Genomic DNA, 17,712 nt, shown 5'->3' with positions numbered 1-17,712 from the left:
AATTTGGGACTGATAGTTAAGTATGGAAATTGTACATTATTATATTTAATCTTTAATCTCTTAATGGTGATATTATTTATTTAATGGTGATATTATTTATTTAAGTTACTTAGATGAGAACTCTTATGTAAAATAATTGCTTATTTTAAAGTTCGACATAGAATTTTTTCACAGAAGACAGCATAATTGTTTTTAGTTTTGTCTATGTGGGTTACTACACAATTCTTTTGAAACCGATTCATTGCAAGATCAGCTTCAGAAAAATTATGCAGTTAAACTGTCGCAGTTACTGCTAATTACCTCATTATTAATTATTAGGAATAAAAATTTTAAAGTGATGATAAATTAGTTATTTCCCTTCTGTAAACAGACCTAAAGCTAAATAGAGCTATTGTTAACCCTTAGAGAAAAACTGTTGAGATCATTTAGAAAGAAATTTAAAATTTTACTAATACCTACGTGGTAAATGATTCTAATTTTATACCGTTAAACAGCAAATTTCTGAGTTCTAATTTTTTTTTATAATATTAACACCACCAGTGATTTATGATATTCATCAAAATATTTCTTTTCTTCAGAATGACATTCATAATTGGACATTTTTATTTTTCCTAAATTTTGGCTAATATTACGAATTGAAATAGTTCTACAAATAGTTTAATTATAGATGTATCTTATAACTTCGTTTAACTCATTTAATAGAAACAAATCCGTTAAATTGCCCAATATAATATAAAATTTAAACATATCAAGAATAGGGTTTTGAAAACCAATAACAAAATAAAAGTAATCTAAAGTTTTTCATTTTTAGCTCTCAAAAGATAAAAAAAAAAAAAAGAATTTTGAAGTGCAAATTACAAAAAGGAAAGTTGTTAATAAAATGTTGAACGCTTATGAAGGACATTATTTTTAAGGGAGGAAACAAAATCTCTCATTGGTTTAACATTCTAATGTTTGATAAAAATATTTTCCTAATTATAAGCTCAGTTGTAATATGAAAAAGTAAGAAACTGCAGGAGTTATTAATCTGCATTGCTGAAAATTTCATTTAGCCCATATGGAAAATTTTTTTGTGTAAAAGTTTGTTATAGCTTTCTTTTTGCAATCTTAAGCAAATATCATGAACAGTGGCTAAAATAATTACTTTAAGACGTTTTAAAATTTGTTTTAACTTTTATTTTTGCTCCCTTTAATCGCATTTCAAAATTTAAAAGCTCTGAAGCAATTTAAAATTTTGAACAGGTTATAATTTTTTTCTTATCTCCAATTATGAATGTACGAGGCTCCTAAGGAAATATAATTTTACGGCGAATATTTTTCTTTTCCATTGTAATACTAGGAGGCTTGGCCCCCTGCTCGCTGGCGCTCGCCACCCCCCGTTTTATACAATATAGATTATCAGTATAAACAATTTAATTGCTGAAAACGTAAGTCAGGCGTGTTACATTTTTACAAACATAAAAGTAGGTGCCTGTAAAAAAAATCGCAATTTTTTTGCTAATACTTCTCGTTAAACTGAATTATTTGGCGCAAAAAACAATCTTCACCTTTCATATAAAATAGCTCAAAAACTAAAGACAGCATTAATAAAATTTTTAAATCTGAATGATTCTTCAATTATTTCTTAAAGAATGTAAAATTTTTTATAATGTTTCATAAAATGGGTTTTATTTTTTAATATGGAGCGATGCTAGTTTGTTGTAAAGCCGCAAGATTCATATTGTTTTTCATATATTATCTTTAACTTATTTTGTGAATTAATTTTAAATTATTCAAATTGATTTTTAACTATAATTTTTATGAAATAATGAAGTTTCATGAAGTAAAATTCAACACAAAAATGCTTAATTTTAAAATTGCATCAGTTATTCAAGCAGCTTATTTCTTGTTTAAAAATAAAGATACGCACAATTTTGCTTTTGAAAATGCAATAAACATTTTACTCATTTAAATAATTAAAAAATAATTAATTAAAATTAGACATACTTATCATCGAAATCGGAAGAATAAATATGCTTCTTAGATCGAGAATTAGACATTCTGGGAGGAAGCGTTATTACCAATGGCAAAGTTTTGTTTGAAAAATTTTGCAAGAACCACATGCTACTTAAATGTCAATTCAGTTTTTGATAAGACATCTGTTTATTCTGTCAAGAATATTTTTTTCTAATCAAACCTTAATATTTGTTCTATTGTACTTATTGGATTGTTTTTACCCTCGAAATATGTTTGTCAATTAAGAAATATGGCATATAAATGCTATTATAATTTGAAGTGAATTTAGACTCTATAAGTGTAATTGCATTAACTTGTTTCATTTGAGTTAAAATGTTTCGTCGAGAATAAATGCCTTTTTAATGCAGTATTTTTAGCTTTTATGGTTTTAAAATGATAATAGGATTTACTAATAAATTATTATTTATAATTGTGACATTGTTATTAGCAAATATCTTATTTTGAATCAAAAATATATTATCATTTATATTTGTCATATTGTTATGAAGAAATAGATTGATTTCTCCTCAAAATATTACTCATTAAATTAATATTACAGTTTCAATTTTCCACATTATCAATAAACATTTTCGTTTAGTGACTAAACTAGAGAAAATTGCAGGAGTTTCTTACATAAATATAATTTAAATATATATTCTAGTTCTGAAATGAAAAACAAAGTGAATGAAGTACAAATAAAGTTTTTAGAAAGAAATTTATAAATAAAGCAATGCTTTTTTTCTCTTTAGTCAACGTACACAATGTATATCCTATCTTTTTGGATCTACATTGTAAAAAAATTTCACTTATCTGTACACTAAAAATGATGGCCACTACTTTAAACTAAAATGGCGCAGAAGCAGAATGGCGCACGCATCTACGAAGCAGAAAGAATATTAAGACGAGTTCGAGTTAGGCTTAACAAAACAGGATAGGAATTTTGTAAAATAATGCTCACCTCATGTAATATAAAGAATTGTTCATTATTGTCTAAACTGATCCTTTTCCATCAAACTGTCTGTTTTTTCAACTATCAGCAAGGTTTTTGAAAGAGTTTTCTTTAAAAGTAAAAAACAAAATATCCTACTTAGGCTAACCATTCTTTATAGCAACTATGGGTTGCCTTAGTAATATTTCAGGATGGGTCCACTGTGAGCACCGACGTAAAGTGTCCTGAGCGCAAGCGCGGTATGTAGATTTTCAAACATTTAGCTGAGAACGTTTGCGCACAGGAAGCAATATACCCTTAGATATTAACATTAGTATTTACTGTTAATCTATCCTTACAGCAATCAATTGTGGCGTATCCGGTTCTGTCAGGAAATTTCTGCTTTTTGCAATCGGCGTGAATTTTTGGAAAACATAAGAGTAAAAAAGAAAAAAAAACACATTTTTATTATTTAAAATTACCTGAATTAATTAAGAAAATTCTATTCTACTTTTATTGGACATGATTTATCTTCCTTTTTGAATGAGTAAAATGTGTTTTTGAAAGTTAAAAAACAACACGTTGTTTAGTAACGTTGTTAGAATTGTTACGTTTGTACACGTTGTTAGCTTTCAACGTAAATATATAATAAAGTTATGTATGTAAATAAAATTAAATGATGCACTAAATAAAATAAGGAACGCAATAATATAATGTCTAAATAATGTAACATGAGATCTCAGTAATCAAAAAATAGTTAAAGTTCAGGAATTTGCATGCTTCGTCACTTATGCTCCATGGCACCACGAAATCAATAGAAGTTTGCTTTAAAAAAATAGATTAAATGGAAGAAAAACCATTTTATTCTGAATATATTTTCGAAAAATATAGCTAACTTTGTCTGACACAACGCAACGCATTTATTAGTTCATTACAAGAGATTAAATTTAAAAAAAATTAAATGCACATTTTGAAAAAAAAAAGGTTATATCGCTTAGGTGAAACCTTTTCATCTGTTTGGTGCAAAATATTGTAAAACTCTTTATTGCGAGATATCGACAAATCTATGGCTATATCGCCTTTTCAGGTGATGAAAATGAATGTATTTTTATCGGTGAAGGATGAGTTGTTAAAGATAGTTTTCTCAGGAATTAAACAAGAAAATATTTAAATTTTAAGAAAGTTAAAAATCATTATCTATCACAAAACGTACACGCAAATGTCAAAAAAAAAAAAATAATGAATAATTTCTTAATTGCATATTCACTGTATTTCAAGGTTTATAAATAAAAACTACAAACGAAATTCAATTATCATATGAACTTAAATTTATAATGAAACTATATATGATTGATGTAAATATATAATAATAATACTAATAATAATAATACTAATAACAATAATACTAATACAATAATGCTACAAACAAAAATACTTAAACTCCTATAAAATGAAAACATTTTAAATATTAGCTTTTATCTATCGGCAAAGAACATCCACACATACCAAAAATGTTTCTTGGAAAGCTTTATTTATTAAAAAAAGGAGAAATAAAAGAGGATCGTTTTTGAAACATAAATGTGCTGTTTTACAGTATTGTAAAATAAATAATTAGAAAGATTCAAAACTAAATATTTGTTGAATATATTCTTCCTATTATTTTTCTATTTTTGTTATACTTGTTTAAAGAACTATATGGTGGCTGCACTCGCCTCCCAATGATGTGGACCGGGTTCGAATCCCACTGATTGGTTGGTCGTTACTATTTTTGCATGTGCAGGTTAGTTCCAAAAGTTAAAAAAAAGTCCTCCACGAAAGCAAATTTCTCCTAATACTTGATCCAGGAGTTCCTTTGTCTTTTGGATTAGGTTCAAAATAACAAGGCTATGGAGTCGAACATTGGTAGTCATGAAATCAAAATTGGGTAGCTGTTCAACGACGGATATAAATAAATACTTGAATAAAATATTCTAACCTTCTGAACATAACTTTTAACATAAAATTTTTTTAATAATAAACATTTTCAAACTATTTATGTGATAAAATTGAGCATGATGAATTAAAATAAAGGAAATCATGTCCTCTTGAAATAATGCCAAGGTGATAAGCGTGACTTGGAGCTGTGGCGTGTTGAGCACATAATCATGATCATTGTAAAAATTCGATCTTCAATGCTTTTCTTTTCATTCTATTGTATTTTTGAAATATCATGTTTAAAATAAACGCATCATTGCTGATGAAAATGCATATAGAGACATTATTCTGCAAAAATTGAGGATAAAGTTTTACCTTTGAATGATACAAAATATCATTTAATTCTTCAATACAAATCGTTCGTTTAGCAAGATTTATTGTATTCCCAAATTATGTTTTAAAAATTATTATTCACGACAAAAACTTTATTACTGTTGCTTTAAAATAAGGCATTAAATGTTATATTTTGTCATGATATATTTCTGAAAATGGCATACAGTACAAATGCGTTTTGTATCTAGTAAGCTGTATTTGTAAATGACGCAGTATCTTATGCGTGCATTTATGTACAACTAAGTCACTAAAATGATGACCTTGAAGATTTAAATATTAGGTGAGATCGCAATTTATATCCTAAGATGTTTATGTCCTTTCATTTTATTTCACACATGAACTGTAAGTTAGGCTAATCTTAGTTTTTAAATTTTTGATGCGTATTTGCGTTATTTTTCTACTCTATAATTTTCAGGAAATTTCATTTCTGTTTTAAAAGAATAATGCCATCACAAAGGCTTATTTTCTTGAGTTTCTATCTCATGCGTTATTTATGTCTTACTATCGTAATTTGTGTAATTCTTTGCAAAAATTGGCATAATGATTTTATGTGATGTTTGTAACATAGCTCAAAACACACCGCTTTTATGTAGCACTGCTTAAAAGTTATAAAATTATGTTTTTCTAACATTTATCTAAATGTTTGTAACTAACATTTTATTTTTCAAGATAAATTCGGATAGATATTTTTAAAAAAAACAATAAAAAAAACAATAGTATAAAGTGACTGGAATTGCTGAATCTCAGAAATATATTTTTAGTTAAAATGAAATCTTAACTGTTAAACATAAGTCATTCAGAGACCACGATGATTTACTGAATACTAGTTAACTTGTAGACAAATTATATTCCGTGGGGTAAAATTGGGTGTGATTGTTCAGCTTATCCCTAGATTATTTTATTTGTCAAAAAAATCTGAAGCCAAGAAATGAGATTTTAAAGATACTCCATACGAAATTAGAGAAGATTTTGAATACATTTATATATGTTGAATTTATTTTTATTAATAATAGGACTAGAATTTCATTACACTCAATGCACAGTAGATAATTTTTTTTACAAATCACTATCTCACACTTAAGAATAATCACTATAATAAATAGATCAAAAAATAGAAAAAAAATTAAAAAAAGATAATATAAATAAATAAAAAAAAACTAATAAATAAATGAAATTAGAAAATGAAGCAATTAGCGGCCGACTTCTGACATATTTTCTTGCAAGACAGACTCAAGTTTTAAAAGAATGAACCATGACTCATGTTAGCCTGAATCAAATCCATAATTTTTCAAGAGAGACGCGGCGGCTCAGGGAATAGAGCACATGTCTTCCAATGAGGCGTCCTAGGTTCGAATCACAGCGATGGCTGATAGATAGGAATTCTGCACCCGGCTCGCACTTGTCCACAGAGCTGTCGTAAAATATCCTCAATGTTCCCTCTTGCCGTCGGGCTATAGTGCTAGGCTTTCGTGGTTGTCCTTTCCATGTTACCAACATGCGAACTAGTTCCACCAAGTGATCTCCAATGAAGCCTAGTTTGTCCCAGTACTTGATCTAGGAGTCCCCTTGTCTTCTGGATTAAGCTTAAAATTACAAGACTACGGAGGACAGTCGATGATACTTTGATGGGATGATACTACGAGAATACTTTGAGAGTCGCAAACTCAGAATTGGGTCGGCTGCTATAAAATGAAATAATATATATTTTTTCAGGGACTTTTAATATAAAATAAAATCTTCTCCTGTTAATGATCGTGGAAGAAGCTTCTTTGGATTTTTCCGGACATGTGCAAAAAAAAACAAACTTGGTTTTAGTGAATAATAAACATGTCAGAAAATGTGATGAAAAATTATTGGTGTTCTTAAAAGAGTTGATTACGTTACCATAAATCTTAGTTTTCCTTTAAAAGTATTCGTTTATTAAAATATATTAATCCTAAAGTAATAATTTGCTGCATGTGCGCGTTTAAATTTTAACTATTTATATATTTATTTTTGTAATCTATAGGATTTTAGCCTCTAGACGCAGAATCTTAATTAAACATATTTTCCTACTTTTTCTATTATTTTGTATAATTTAAGACAACATACGAGAAAAATATTATATTTAGCATTTTTATAATTTACGGTTATGAAATACATAATAAAACATTGATGTCTTTTTTGGCGTTAAAGATAAAATCTTCCAAATACTTCTCCCTTCCAATCAATAAATTTTTAAATTTGTACTTATTTGCATTTATTTAGATCTAAGAAAATCAGTTATTCATCACTGAAATTTCTTTAATTCACAAAATTAATTATTGATTCATATTTGAATATGAATGAAAAGGCTTTTATTTTTTCAACGACTTTTTTAAATTTTATATTATAGTACAAATATAAATCCGATAATCTAACAGATTTTTTAATAGCTATTGAACTATTTTTTATGATCAAAGAACCATAAGATATTCTTTTTGTAATAAGAGAGTCAGAAAGATTTTATAAAGAGACACATATCCTATCAACATCCAAAGGTTATTACGTATTTCAATAAGGAAAATGCATTTATATACGAAGTGCTCCGTAATGATTACTCTTTATGTGAATTTTTAAAAATCCTTGTCAAAAACGAAGCTAAATATGTGCATCCATCGAGGGTCCCAAATTAATAATTAAGCAATGAGAAATTAAACCCTATCGAAATCTGGCGAATCTCAATTAAGAAAGGTAATTGTTCAGAACAAAACATTGTTCGGAACAATGTTCAGAACAAAACAAAACATTTGTCTAAGGAAACTGAGAGGAGGTGAGAAACGAAATTTTGAAGTAAATTAAACTGGTTTTGATGTTTTGAACACCTACCTTGCTCAATAATGTTTTGTCAGACTTTGATAGTGTATTTGTTGTCTCCACATTTAAATACGAATTTGATTCCCTTAATAAGATTACTTTTTAAGTAATAACTTCAGAAATCTATATTACGTAATCATTTTCAGTTTTAATTTCATAAAAATTTGTATTCTAGTGATCGAAGTTTCTATTGTTTATAAAAAAAATCCTAATGGGCTCAAATATTTTACCTTTGCGTACTGTATTTTAAACACTGCTTTGATATTTGGTAAGTAAAAACTTACTTTGTTTGTAAGGTAAAATTTATTTAGTAAATTTTTTTCAAAAAAAGTTGAACAGATATTAAACTTTATATTTAGGTTCGAAATACTCCGTAATAAACAAAATAATAAAACTTTTTCCACTTAAAATTATTGGTAAATTTTTCTTTATCAGTTTAATTAAGATATTTACATGGGAATTTTTATTTTAAATCTTTTAATAATAAGTGCTTTGTAAAATTTCAAGTGGATTAGATGAAATTTTTGTAAAAAAAATTATTTTGCCCTCCTATAATTTTAAGAAACAAAATAATAATATTTTTTTCCAATGGAAATTAATTACGAACACATAAATCATTCGATACATTTCACTGAGTCAACGAACTCGGATAATTAAGCCCAATAAATCACTTTCTTATAAGCGATCCAAGCGTGTCCAACCTTTGCAGCTCCATCACAGAACACAGTGTTACAATGACTCGACCCCGGATCTCCATCATTTTCAATTTAATAACTCGCTTATCCTTATGGGTACATGTTTTTCAGTGCAGATACGGATACGAACCCGGGGATGCCCCCCACACTCTATAGGGGATGTGGCAAGTCAGCGATCCCCTCAGAACAAACACGCTCAACTAAGCGTAATGACGGGTTTCGTTTTCGCTTATTTACAAAATGGTCAAATCACTGAAGTGTGACAAAAAGTGTGTGTGACAACAAGCCGTTTGTTCTTTTGAGCGGTTTTTGTGACTGTCATTTTTTTTTTTCTGGTCGTGGTCAGCTGTGAAAAGACTCAGTCTGATACGGAGTTTACCCAGCTTGAGAAGTTTAATTGTCATTCAGCTGCTGTTGGTCTGTTCCCTGCTATACTCGTTGATTCAGCTAGTTTTTTTTATGAGTTATCGTTTTTGGGGGATATGGAAATTGAGTGACACGCGTGTTTAAATGTAATGAGTTGATTATTGCAGTTTCCTCGTCTTCATTAAGGTCGAGCATTTATTTATATTTTATTGCTTTCAACTTACCCGGACAGGCGTGGGGAGCAACAGCAGAATTTGGCGAGGTTACTAAGTAATTGAAGAGCTCAACTTATATTATAGCACATATACATATTTTTTTTCAAAATTTTAAGCAATTCGTATGCAGGTAACATTACAGGTAACTTGCAATACGGGTTACAGTTTGCATTGTTTCTATTTATGAAAAATACATTCAACACTCTAAGAATTGGTTGTTTTAGTAAGAAAGTTATTAACGGTTTATACGACATGTAGCATTTCAGTGTTCTGAGTTGAAATAAGACTTAATTTTAGACTCAACTTAATTTTAAATTCAAGATACAGTTTTGCATTGTTTCTATTTTTGAAAAAAAATATTCGAAGTTCTAAGATATGGTTATTTTAAAAGTATATTATAAAATTAATTTCTTTTAGAATTTTAAGCGATTTGGACGGTAGGTAACACTACAGGTAATTCAGTAAAGGATACGGTTGAGCACTGTTTCTATTTTTGAGAAAAGCATTCTAAGTTCTAAGATATGGTTATTTTAGTTGTATATTATAAAAATATTTTATTTTAGAATTTTGAGAGATTCGGATGGTAGTTAACACTACAGGTAATTTTCAGTAAAGGATACGGTTGTGCAGTGTTTCTGTTTTTGAGAAAAGCCTTCAAAATTCGAAGATTTGGGAATTTTAGAAATAGAGATAGTGTAAAAAGTAATTTCTTTCAGAAATTTAAACAATTCGGACGGTAGGTAACACTATAGGTAATTCAGTAAAGGATACGGTTGTGCACTGTTTCTATTTTTGAGAAAAGCATCCAAAATTCTAAGAAGTGGTTATTTTAGTAGTATATTATAAAAATAATTTCTTTCAGAATTTTAAGCGTTTTGGATACTTGGTAACTCTACAGGTAATTTTCAGTAAAGGATACGGTTGTGCACTGTTTCTATTTTTGAGAAAAGCATTCAAAATTCTAAGATTTGGTTATTTTAGAAACAAAGATGGCATAAAAATAATTTCTTTCAGAAATTTTATTGGTTCGTATGGTAGGTAATATTTTCTAATTACTGCCATTGTTTAAGTTATATAAATTTGTAAATATTCGTTTTCCCCTTATAATTAGTCTTGAGAATCACCAATTTTAATTGCTGTTATCAAATGCGCAAAAATAATAATCCTTTTTTAACTTGGACAAAAACAGATAAAACTTGATCTTTAAAACTAAATACCGAATTACACACTTAAGGTTCCTTTCATAAAATCGTTTTTAGTTTGTATTTTATTTCATCTATAACTTTTACAAAAATACCAAGTTGGGTAATTTAATGATGTTAAAAAAACACTCACTGAATTTCATAGAATCATGTTTTTCGTCATCAAAGTATACTTATAAAATTGTCACAAGCCTTTAATTTTCTTTTAATTTTTGATACTTAGAAACAGCTGAGAAAATAACTTCGATGAATCATAAAACTCTTTTCTAAAGAATATTCTAGAAATTTAAATCAGTAGTTTGCTTTTTGGGGGTAAGGACGGGTACTACGAGCCCGCAGGATTGTTTTGATATCCCTTTATTTGAATTTTTTAATAACTTTCAAATGTCGCAATTTACGTAATAAAAAATTTTTGAAGTATATAAAAAAAAATCAAATATTGGAAGTCCGATTATCTACAATCTCATCAAAACAAAGTAAAAATTGGATGGAATAATGGATGTGGTAGATGCGATGGGCCAAAGTTAATAAAATAAAATAAAAATTTCAAAAAAAAATCACGTTTTTAATGAGAACTTAAAAGAAGAAAAACCATCCTGTTTTTGTTAAACCTAAAACGAAAACCGCAGAAATCATCACAAACCATCAAGATTTATCGCTGTGACATAGGATTATTTTCCAATTTTTAATTCATATGAAAAATGTAGTTTTTCAATGATTTTGCTTATTAGATTACCTTTTGTTAGTTTGTTTATGCCAAAATTTCGTAGGTGATAAAAAAAGGCATAAATGTTGCTAGTAACGTTCAAGAAACACTTGTTTCTTATTGTTTTCAGAAATTGCATTGTCGTCTTGCACGTAACTGCTTTAAGTGAAATTTTAGAGCTCGGTCTTAAGCGGTAAAAATTTTGATTGACTATAAAATCTCTTCAGAGATAAACTCTGTAGTCCTTAGATAGTTACTGAGCCAAGATCAAGATACTGAAGTTCAATTCCTTGATACTCTGTACCAATATATCGCAAAATTGTAGTGGTACCAAGAATTCCAGCTAAAATTTGAGAATTCTATGTAGTTAGTCCAAGAGTGGTCAAATTTTTGATTGATGATAAATTTTAAATGATAAATTCTGTTTGTCGAGATACTATCACGATAAATTTTGCTTGTAGTGATCCGGAAACAACTGAAACTCTAATTGTTATCAAGTACAAAGCTGCGATTAGGGATGCGAATGCTATAGCTACTCTGAAAGTGGCCAAAATTTGATTGAAGATTTAATCGTCAAAACACGAAAGCGAATTAATGAAAACGCAGTAAAAACAGTTTTTCTGGAAAATATAAAAGAAATGGATTTTAAAAAATTTTCTTAACACTTTATTTACAGATTGAGTACTTTCAGTGAAAGATGAGAAAAAATAAATTGTAGTTCAAGATTCAAGATTATTTGTTGTTTAGCAAACATTTTCAAATGTATAATATTTGTCGGGAAGGAAAAGTACTTAATAAGTAAATAAGTATAATATTTCAACTTACAGATTCCTTTGGAATTCGGAAGATATATGTTTAATTCATTTTTTCAAGACACTCACTTTCTAAGCTGAGAAATAGAATGAATCACTTGATGATTACATAGAACTGAAGTTCTTACGTCTACTCGAATTTAGACGTGTTGCCAAGTTTATTTGAATAGGTGAAATATGGAGGAAAATTCGCAAATCGTGAAGAATATTCGTCCTATTATTAGGAGTTAGCTAAGACAATTGTAAAAAAATACTCCGAACCTTTCCTAAATGCTTTCGAAATTTGAAACTCATTCGATAAGTTTGTTTTCACCACAAGGAAATTTAAATTTTTATCACAAAAGTATAATTTATGAACTGGCTTAAATAAATTTTATTGTAAGAAACAATATTATTTTTCATTAGTTGCGAATAAATAAATTTTTTTATAATCATTACATAAAATACATTACATTAAAAACATTTAATTTCTTTTATAAGCTGACCCAATTATGAGTTTGCTGCTACCAATTTTCAACTTAATAGCCATGTAATTTTGAACTTAACCCAGAAGACAAGGGAACTCCTGGATCAGGAATCAGGACAAACAAGTCTCCGTGGATGACTTTTTGATGGAACTAACCTGCATTTGCGTTACATTCAGAGAAAAACCTCGAAAACCTTCCACGGTTAGCTCGACGGCAAGGGGATTCTAAGCCATGAGCTGTCTACCACTGAGGATATTTTACATCTGCACTGTGGTGGATCTGTGCCGGGAGCGGAATTCTTATCATAGGGATTCAAATAAATTTAGGACAAATATAAAATTGTTCTGATATGAGTTACATAGAAGTGTTTAACTGTAGACTCATTAAACTTAATTTATGAGTGTATAAATATACTTATGAAGCATGGAAATTGATAAATTTGCACAATCAAATGATGTATACATTAAAAATGCAAGTAAATAAAAAAAACTACTGTAAGCTTTGTATTGAAAGCATAAGCATTGTTCTAAATGTACGCAATTATGATATTGCTGTGTTAAAATAGCGTATACTTAAAAGAAATTAAGAAATACTTAAAAATGAAAAATTACAAGAGTCATTGTTCTAAATGTAAAGAAATAACTACTTTTCAATAAAGCTTGAGTGTTCAATAAATTATTGTATTGCGAAGTCCGAGTTCCTCGTATAGTCCTTTTCCAGGGATGGCTTTAAAAATTCCTCATAAGCTAAGAATGCATCATAAGCCAATGACTACCTTGACAGTGATTTTATTCATTCGGATATTTTGACAGATTTTTTGAACACCACCCTTTCAGGGGGACCATATTATGTGGGTCAACGTTGCTTCCACAGTAAGAAGATCAGATTGTACAGGGAAGAGAAAAATGAACATCCATGCCTTATCCGGGATTCGAACTCGGGACTTTTCTGACTTGAGGTCAGCTTACTGACTATCCCTCAAGCCGGTAAGCTTCATACGCATTTTCAATATAACAAGAATACAATTAATACAATAAGCATTATTTGAATACAATTAATGCAATGAGCATCAGAATCATACAATTTTAGAAATTAGTTTCATAATTAAATTTTTATTGGGTGCTATTTAAAACCTATTTTACCGTAAAATACATGTATTACGTTAAACTATTATACCGTAATTTTTACTGTAATATTTATTTTATTATTGTGATTCAGCATTTTTACAGTGATTACTACTGCAAAAATTACGATATATCAGATTTTTTGTTCTTTGACATGGTTTTGTTCCTTAACATGGTAATATTCTGTAATTTTTGCCGTAAGCATTTTACGGTACGCAACATTTTTACAGCACACTGAGTGCCGGTCCTTTTATCGTAAATTGGTCCAAAATGTTTCACAGTGTAGCGCATTGCTGTTGCTCATAGAACTTTGGAAATCTTAAAGTATTTATTTGTGGAAACAATATTATTAGCAAAAATTGACGTAAAATTGTCACTGAGGGAAAAGATTTCGCTTATCACTCTATGTCCGAACCTTTTAATTCTAAGAAAATAAATTATTCCCTTAATTAATTAATATCAGGAGAAATATTAATTCCTTGTAGAAAAATATTATATGTTTAAAAAAAAAGTTAAACGATCTATATACATAACAGTATTCAGATTCATATAAACTTTTTACTTTATTACAATTAGATAAAATTTTTTTCTAGCAAAACTTAATAGTATAATGTTTTTGTTCCCAATTATGACTATAAATATTCTTAATAAAGAAGTTAAGGTTTTCCGTCATGCTAAAATTTTAATTACAATGAAATATTTATTTAAATTACAAATAGAAGATAAGTAAAAGGAAAGAAAAAGATAAGAAGTAAGAAAAAAACCAAACTTAAGAAAAACAAACAATACTTACATTTTAATTCTTTCTTTACAGTGCATTATTTTGCTTACAAAATGTTTTCGGAGGGTTCAAATTATACTTTCAAATTAGGTGAAAACTATAGACTAATTCTAAGAACTAATCATTCCATAAACTAATTCTAAGCGAAAAATATATTGTATTTTTATGTTGAGAGTAAACCATGAGCATGGAAATAAATGATCAAAATCAGCCAGAGAAGAAAACATAAATTTTGCAGGGTGTTTGTGATAATCACCTTTAACATATAAAAACCTTTATGATAAAGAGTAAAAGAAGGCGCATTTAGAATCACAAATTAATACAAAGGCAAAGCAAATGCAATGACGCAGTCCAAATTTAATGAATCATCTCTGACAAAAGCAGGATTGAAATCTTAAAAATCTATCTGATTACCAGGAGAACCAGAGATATACTTGTTCTGATATTTTTCATGTAGGTATCTTAACAATAAGACATACAATAAGCACAATCATCCTGACAATACCTTTTTATGACACAAATAATACATTATTGAGCATATTTTCATGTATTCCAAAGTTTTTTCTGTTTATAAGCAAAGTCATTTTGACAATATCTTTTTTTTTTTTGCACAAATAATATATTATCGAGGATAATTCTTTATATTCCAAAATTCATGCAAGGCGAAATAAATATTTTTGCTTATCACGTTTTATGATGAAATTCTTTTTATATATATTTATTATTTAATCACTTGCTTTAATCAAAAGTAAAATCTATGAATTTTCAAAAGGAAAGGGAAAAAAAAAAAAACATTTATTAAAATTGCTTTGTTTTTTTTTATATAGAGGGCAGCACTAAAACTTTTTATAATAGTTGTCAAAAATTTTTTAGTTTCCTCTTTTAATTATATTTTCTTTGTCTGCCTCATCAGAACATAAACCTTGAAACATTGCTGGTGAGACAAAGAAGGCACAGATACTGTCAAAAATTGTTGTATATTCTTCTCAGTGGCACACAGGAAAAGAGCGGGTAGCAAGGAGCACCGTCATCCAATCAAAATTAACATCTAACTGATAACAACACCATAATTAAATTTACTACTACTATTCTTACGAAAATAAAATTTTTAATCAGTAAATATTTAGATTATACAAAATATTTTTTAAAAAATTAAATACAAGTGTCAAGCAAATTTTATGTTGGAGAAAACAAATATTAAAATTGTCTTCACATTTAAGAAAAAAAGAAGAATATTTTGTTTGTAAAATAATAATTTTCTTTTTTGACAGTCACCACAAAATCATTTTCACTACATTTTACACATATAAAAATTTGAAGTAGGAAATTTGGGTTTTCGTGGATGTTCCAATTTTTTTCTTTTCCTTTTTTCATTGAATTTTTTTTTATTTGCTCAGAGAATACAATAGTCCTTTTTGCAAGTATGTATATACTTCAAAATAATCAAGGTGTTTATACCAGACACCCACACACCTCTGATCCTCAATGGTTCTTCAAGTGATAAATTTTTTGTTTAAAAAAAATTAAAATTATTTTTTAGAATAAAATTTCGTAAATAAAATTTAGAAATAATAACTTGCTGTATGTAGCGATAAAAATTGATAAAACTTATTGAATAATTTCTGCACTATCTTTTTGGTTAATTAGTTTAGTTCATTGTCAAACATATTAGATATGAATATACAAAATACCATATCAAGACAAAGTTTTGGTGCTGCCATCTTTCTTCAAGGAACTAAAGAATTTTTAGTTGATTATAGGCAATGTGAACTAATCTATAAATAAAAGAATAGCTTTATTATGTAGTTCTATTTACATAATTTAAAAAGTTGTAATAATGTTTAGACTTCATTGCGGGTAATGTTTTTGACAATTAATTAAAATACATTAAAAAAAAGTGTTTAGTGGATTTATTATTTCAATTAATTATAAGTGGTAGATGGGCTGTATGACTGTGTGCACAATGCTTTTTACTTCCAGAGACATGCCTAAGAATATAACAATAGGAAGAACTAATTTAGGAACAATAGGAAACTAAGAAAGGAAAGGACCTTTTCCTTTCGATCATTCTACGAGTAATAATGGTGTTACTCTTTTAGCACTTCTTTATCATACTTTACTTTCAGGCGGGAACAATTGTTATTTGTTGAAATTGAGAAAGACAAAAATAGTTACCGGCAAATAAAGTTGTTTAATTGTCGAAATTCCTATCTTGATTACCTTATTTACGTAACACAAGTCACACAAGCTAATTTTTAGTAAAGCGAAAATTAATCAACATAATTTATTTTTGTCAGAGACTAAATGGACTTGTCAAAACTCACAACTTTGGTTTGGAAATCTGCCATCATTCCTTCCGTTTGAACATATTTAACTTTTATAATTTCCCCAATTATATCCTTAACGAAATGAAGTCTCAAATTTATATGTCTTGTGCTATAAGAGAATTTATTCTACTTAAAAAAATCAATTTCAGATTGATTGTCACAAGGAATGATCAGAGCTTTCTTCTACAAACATAGAACCAATTTAGTTCCTCAAAAGTATTTAACAACATTATTAATTAATTCTTTAGAGACTTCCGCTAAAGGAAAAAATTCAGATTTACAAGTGGATAAAGCCACTGTTTTTTTGTTGATTGCTTTTCTATAGGATTAAAAAATCTCCTAACATTACAACTTCTCCCGAAAATGATTTTGCATTTTCAGTATTCCCCCCCCCCCTTGAATCTGCAGAAACCTTTAAGAGTCCCGATTTGTTGCTATAAAATAACTTTTTATCTTTAGTACCGTTGAGATACCTTAACACTCTTTTGCCTAAATTGTTTTCAAATCAAACTGCGATTAGTAACTCATAATAAAAGCTAAAGTTTTGTCGAATTCGATTAGCTAAGTACAAAAGTTCACTAATTAATTCTTGATGTTTAGTTTGATCTATAATTTCGTTTGAAACAATTGAAACTCTTATCCTCACCTTTTAAAATTGGTGTTTCTACATTATTATTGCAATCAATCATACCATGTTTTTGAAATAAATAGTTTATGCACTCAGCTTGAGGTAAAGTTATGCCATTTTCATTTCTTATTTATTTCAATACAAAGAAATCTGTTACTTGTATCTTCTTTCAGTTTAAATGTTTGAGATAATTTTCCTACTATATTATTTTACATCTGTAAATCAGAATATGTAACTATAATATTATAAGCATATATCCCAATGTAATTTCCACCAGATTGCTATAATCCGTTAAGATCACGTTTTAACTTCTTTATTTTCGAC

The 17,712-nt window shown here is 28.2% G+C and overlaps 1 protein-coding gene across 3 annotated transcripts in view; it reads right to left on the bottom strand.

Moving 5' to 3' along the window:
* LOC107438986 (neprilysin-2) overlaps positions 1-12,121 on the bottom strand; it is an 84,830-nt gene extending 72,709 nt beyond the window's left edge. The window contains exon 1 of one of the 3 annotated variants that reach the window (XM_043045146.2): positions 12,075-12,121. Coding sequence is in view for 2 of the 3 variants with exons in the window: in XM_043045148.2 (XP_042901082.2) it covers positions 1,987-2,102 (116 nt within the window). In the remaining variant the exon portion in view is untranslated. Of the gene's footprint in view, positions 1-1,986; positions 2,108-2,953; positions 3,117-12,074 lie in introns of those variants that run through there. The other 2 variants (XM_043045149.2, XM_043045148.2) reach the window with 2 other exon arrangements.
* Between the last annotated feature and the right edge of the window lie 5,591 nt (positions 12,122-17,712).

The sequence above is a fragment of the Parasteatoda tepidariorum genome, chromosome 1, assembly GCF_043381705.1.
Source record: "Parasteatoda tepidariorum isolate YZ-2023 chromosome 1, CAS_Ptep_4.0, whole genome shotgun sequence".
Classification (NCBI taxonomy): Eukaryota; Metazoa; Arthropoda; class Arachnida; order Araneae; family Theridiidae; genus Parasteatoda; species Parasteatoda tepidariorum.
This window is presented reverse-complemented; position numbering and strand designations above follow the sequence as displayed.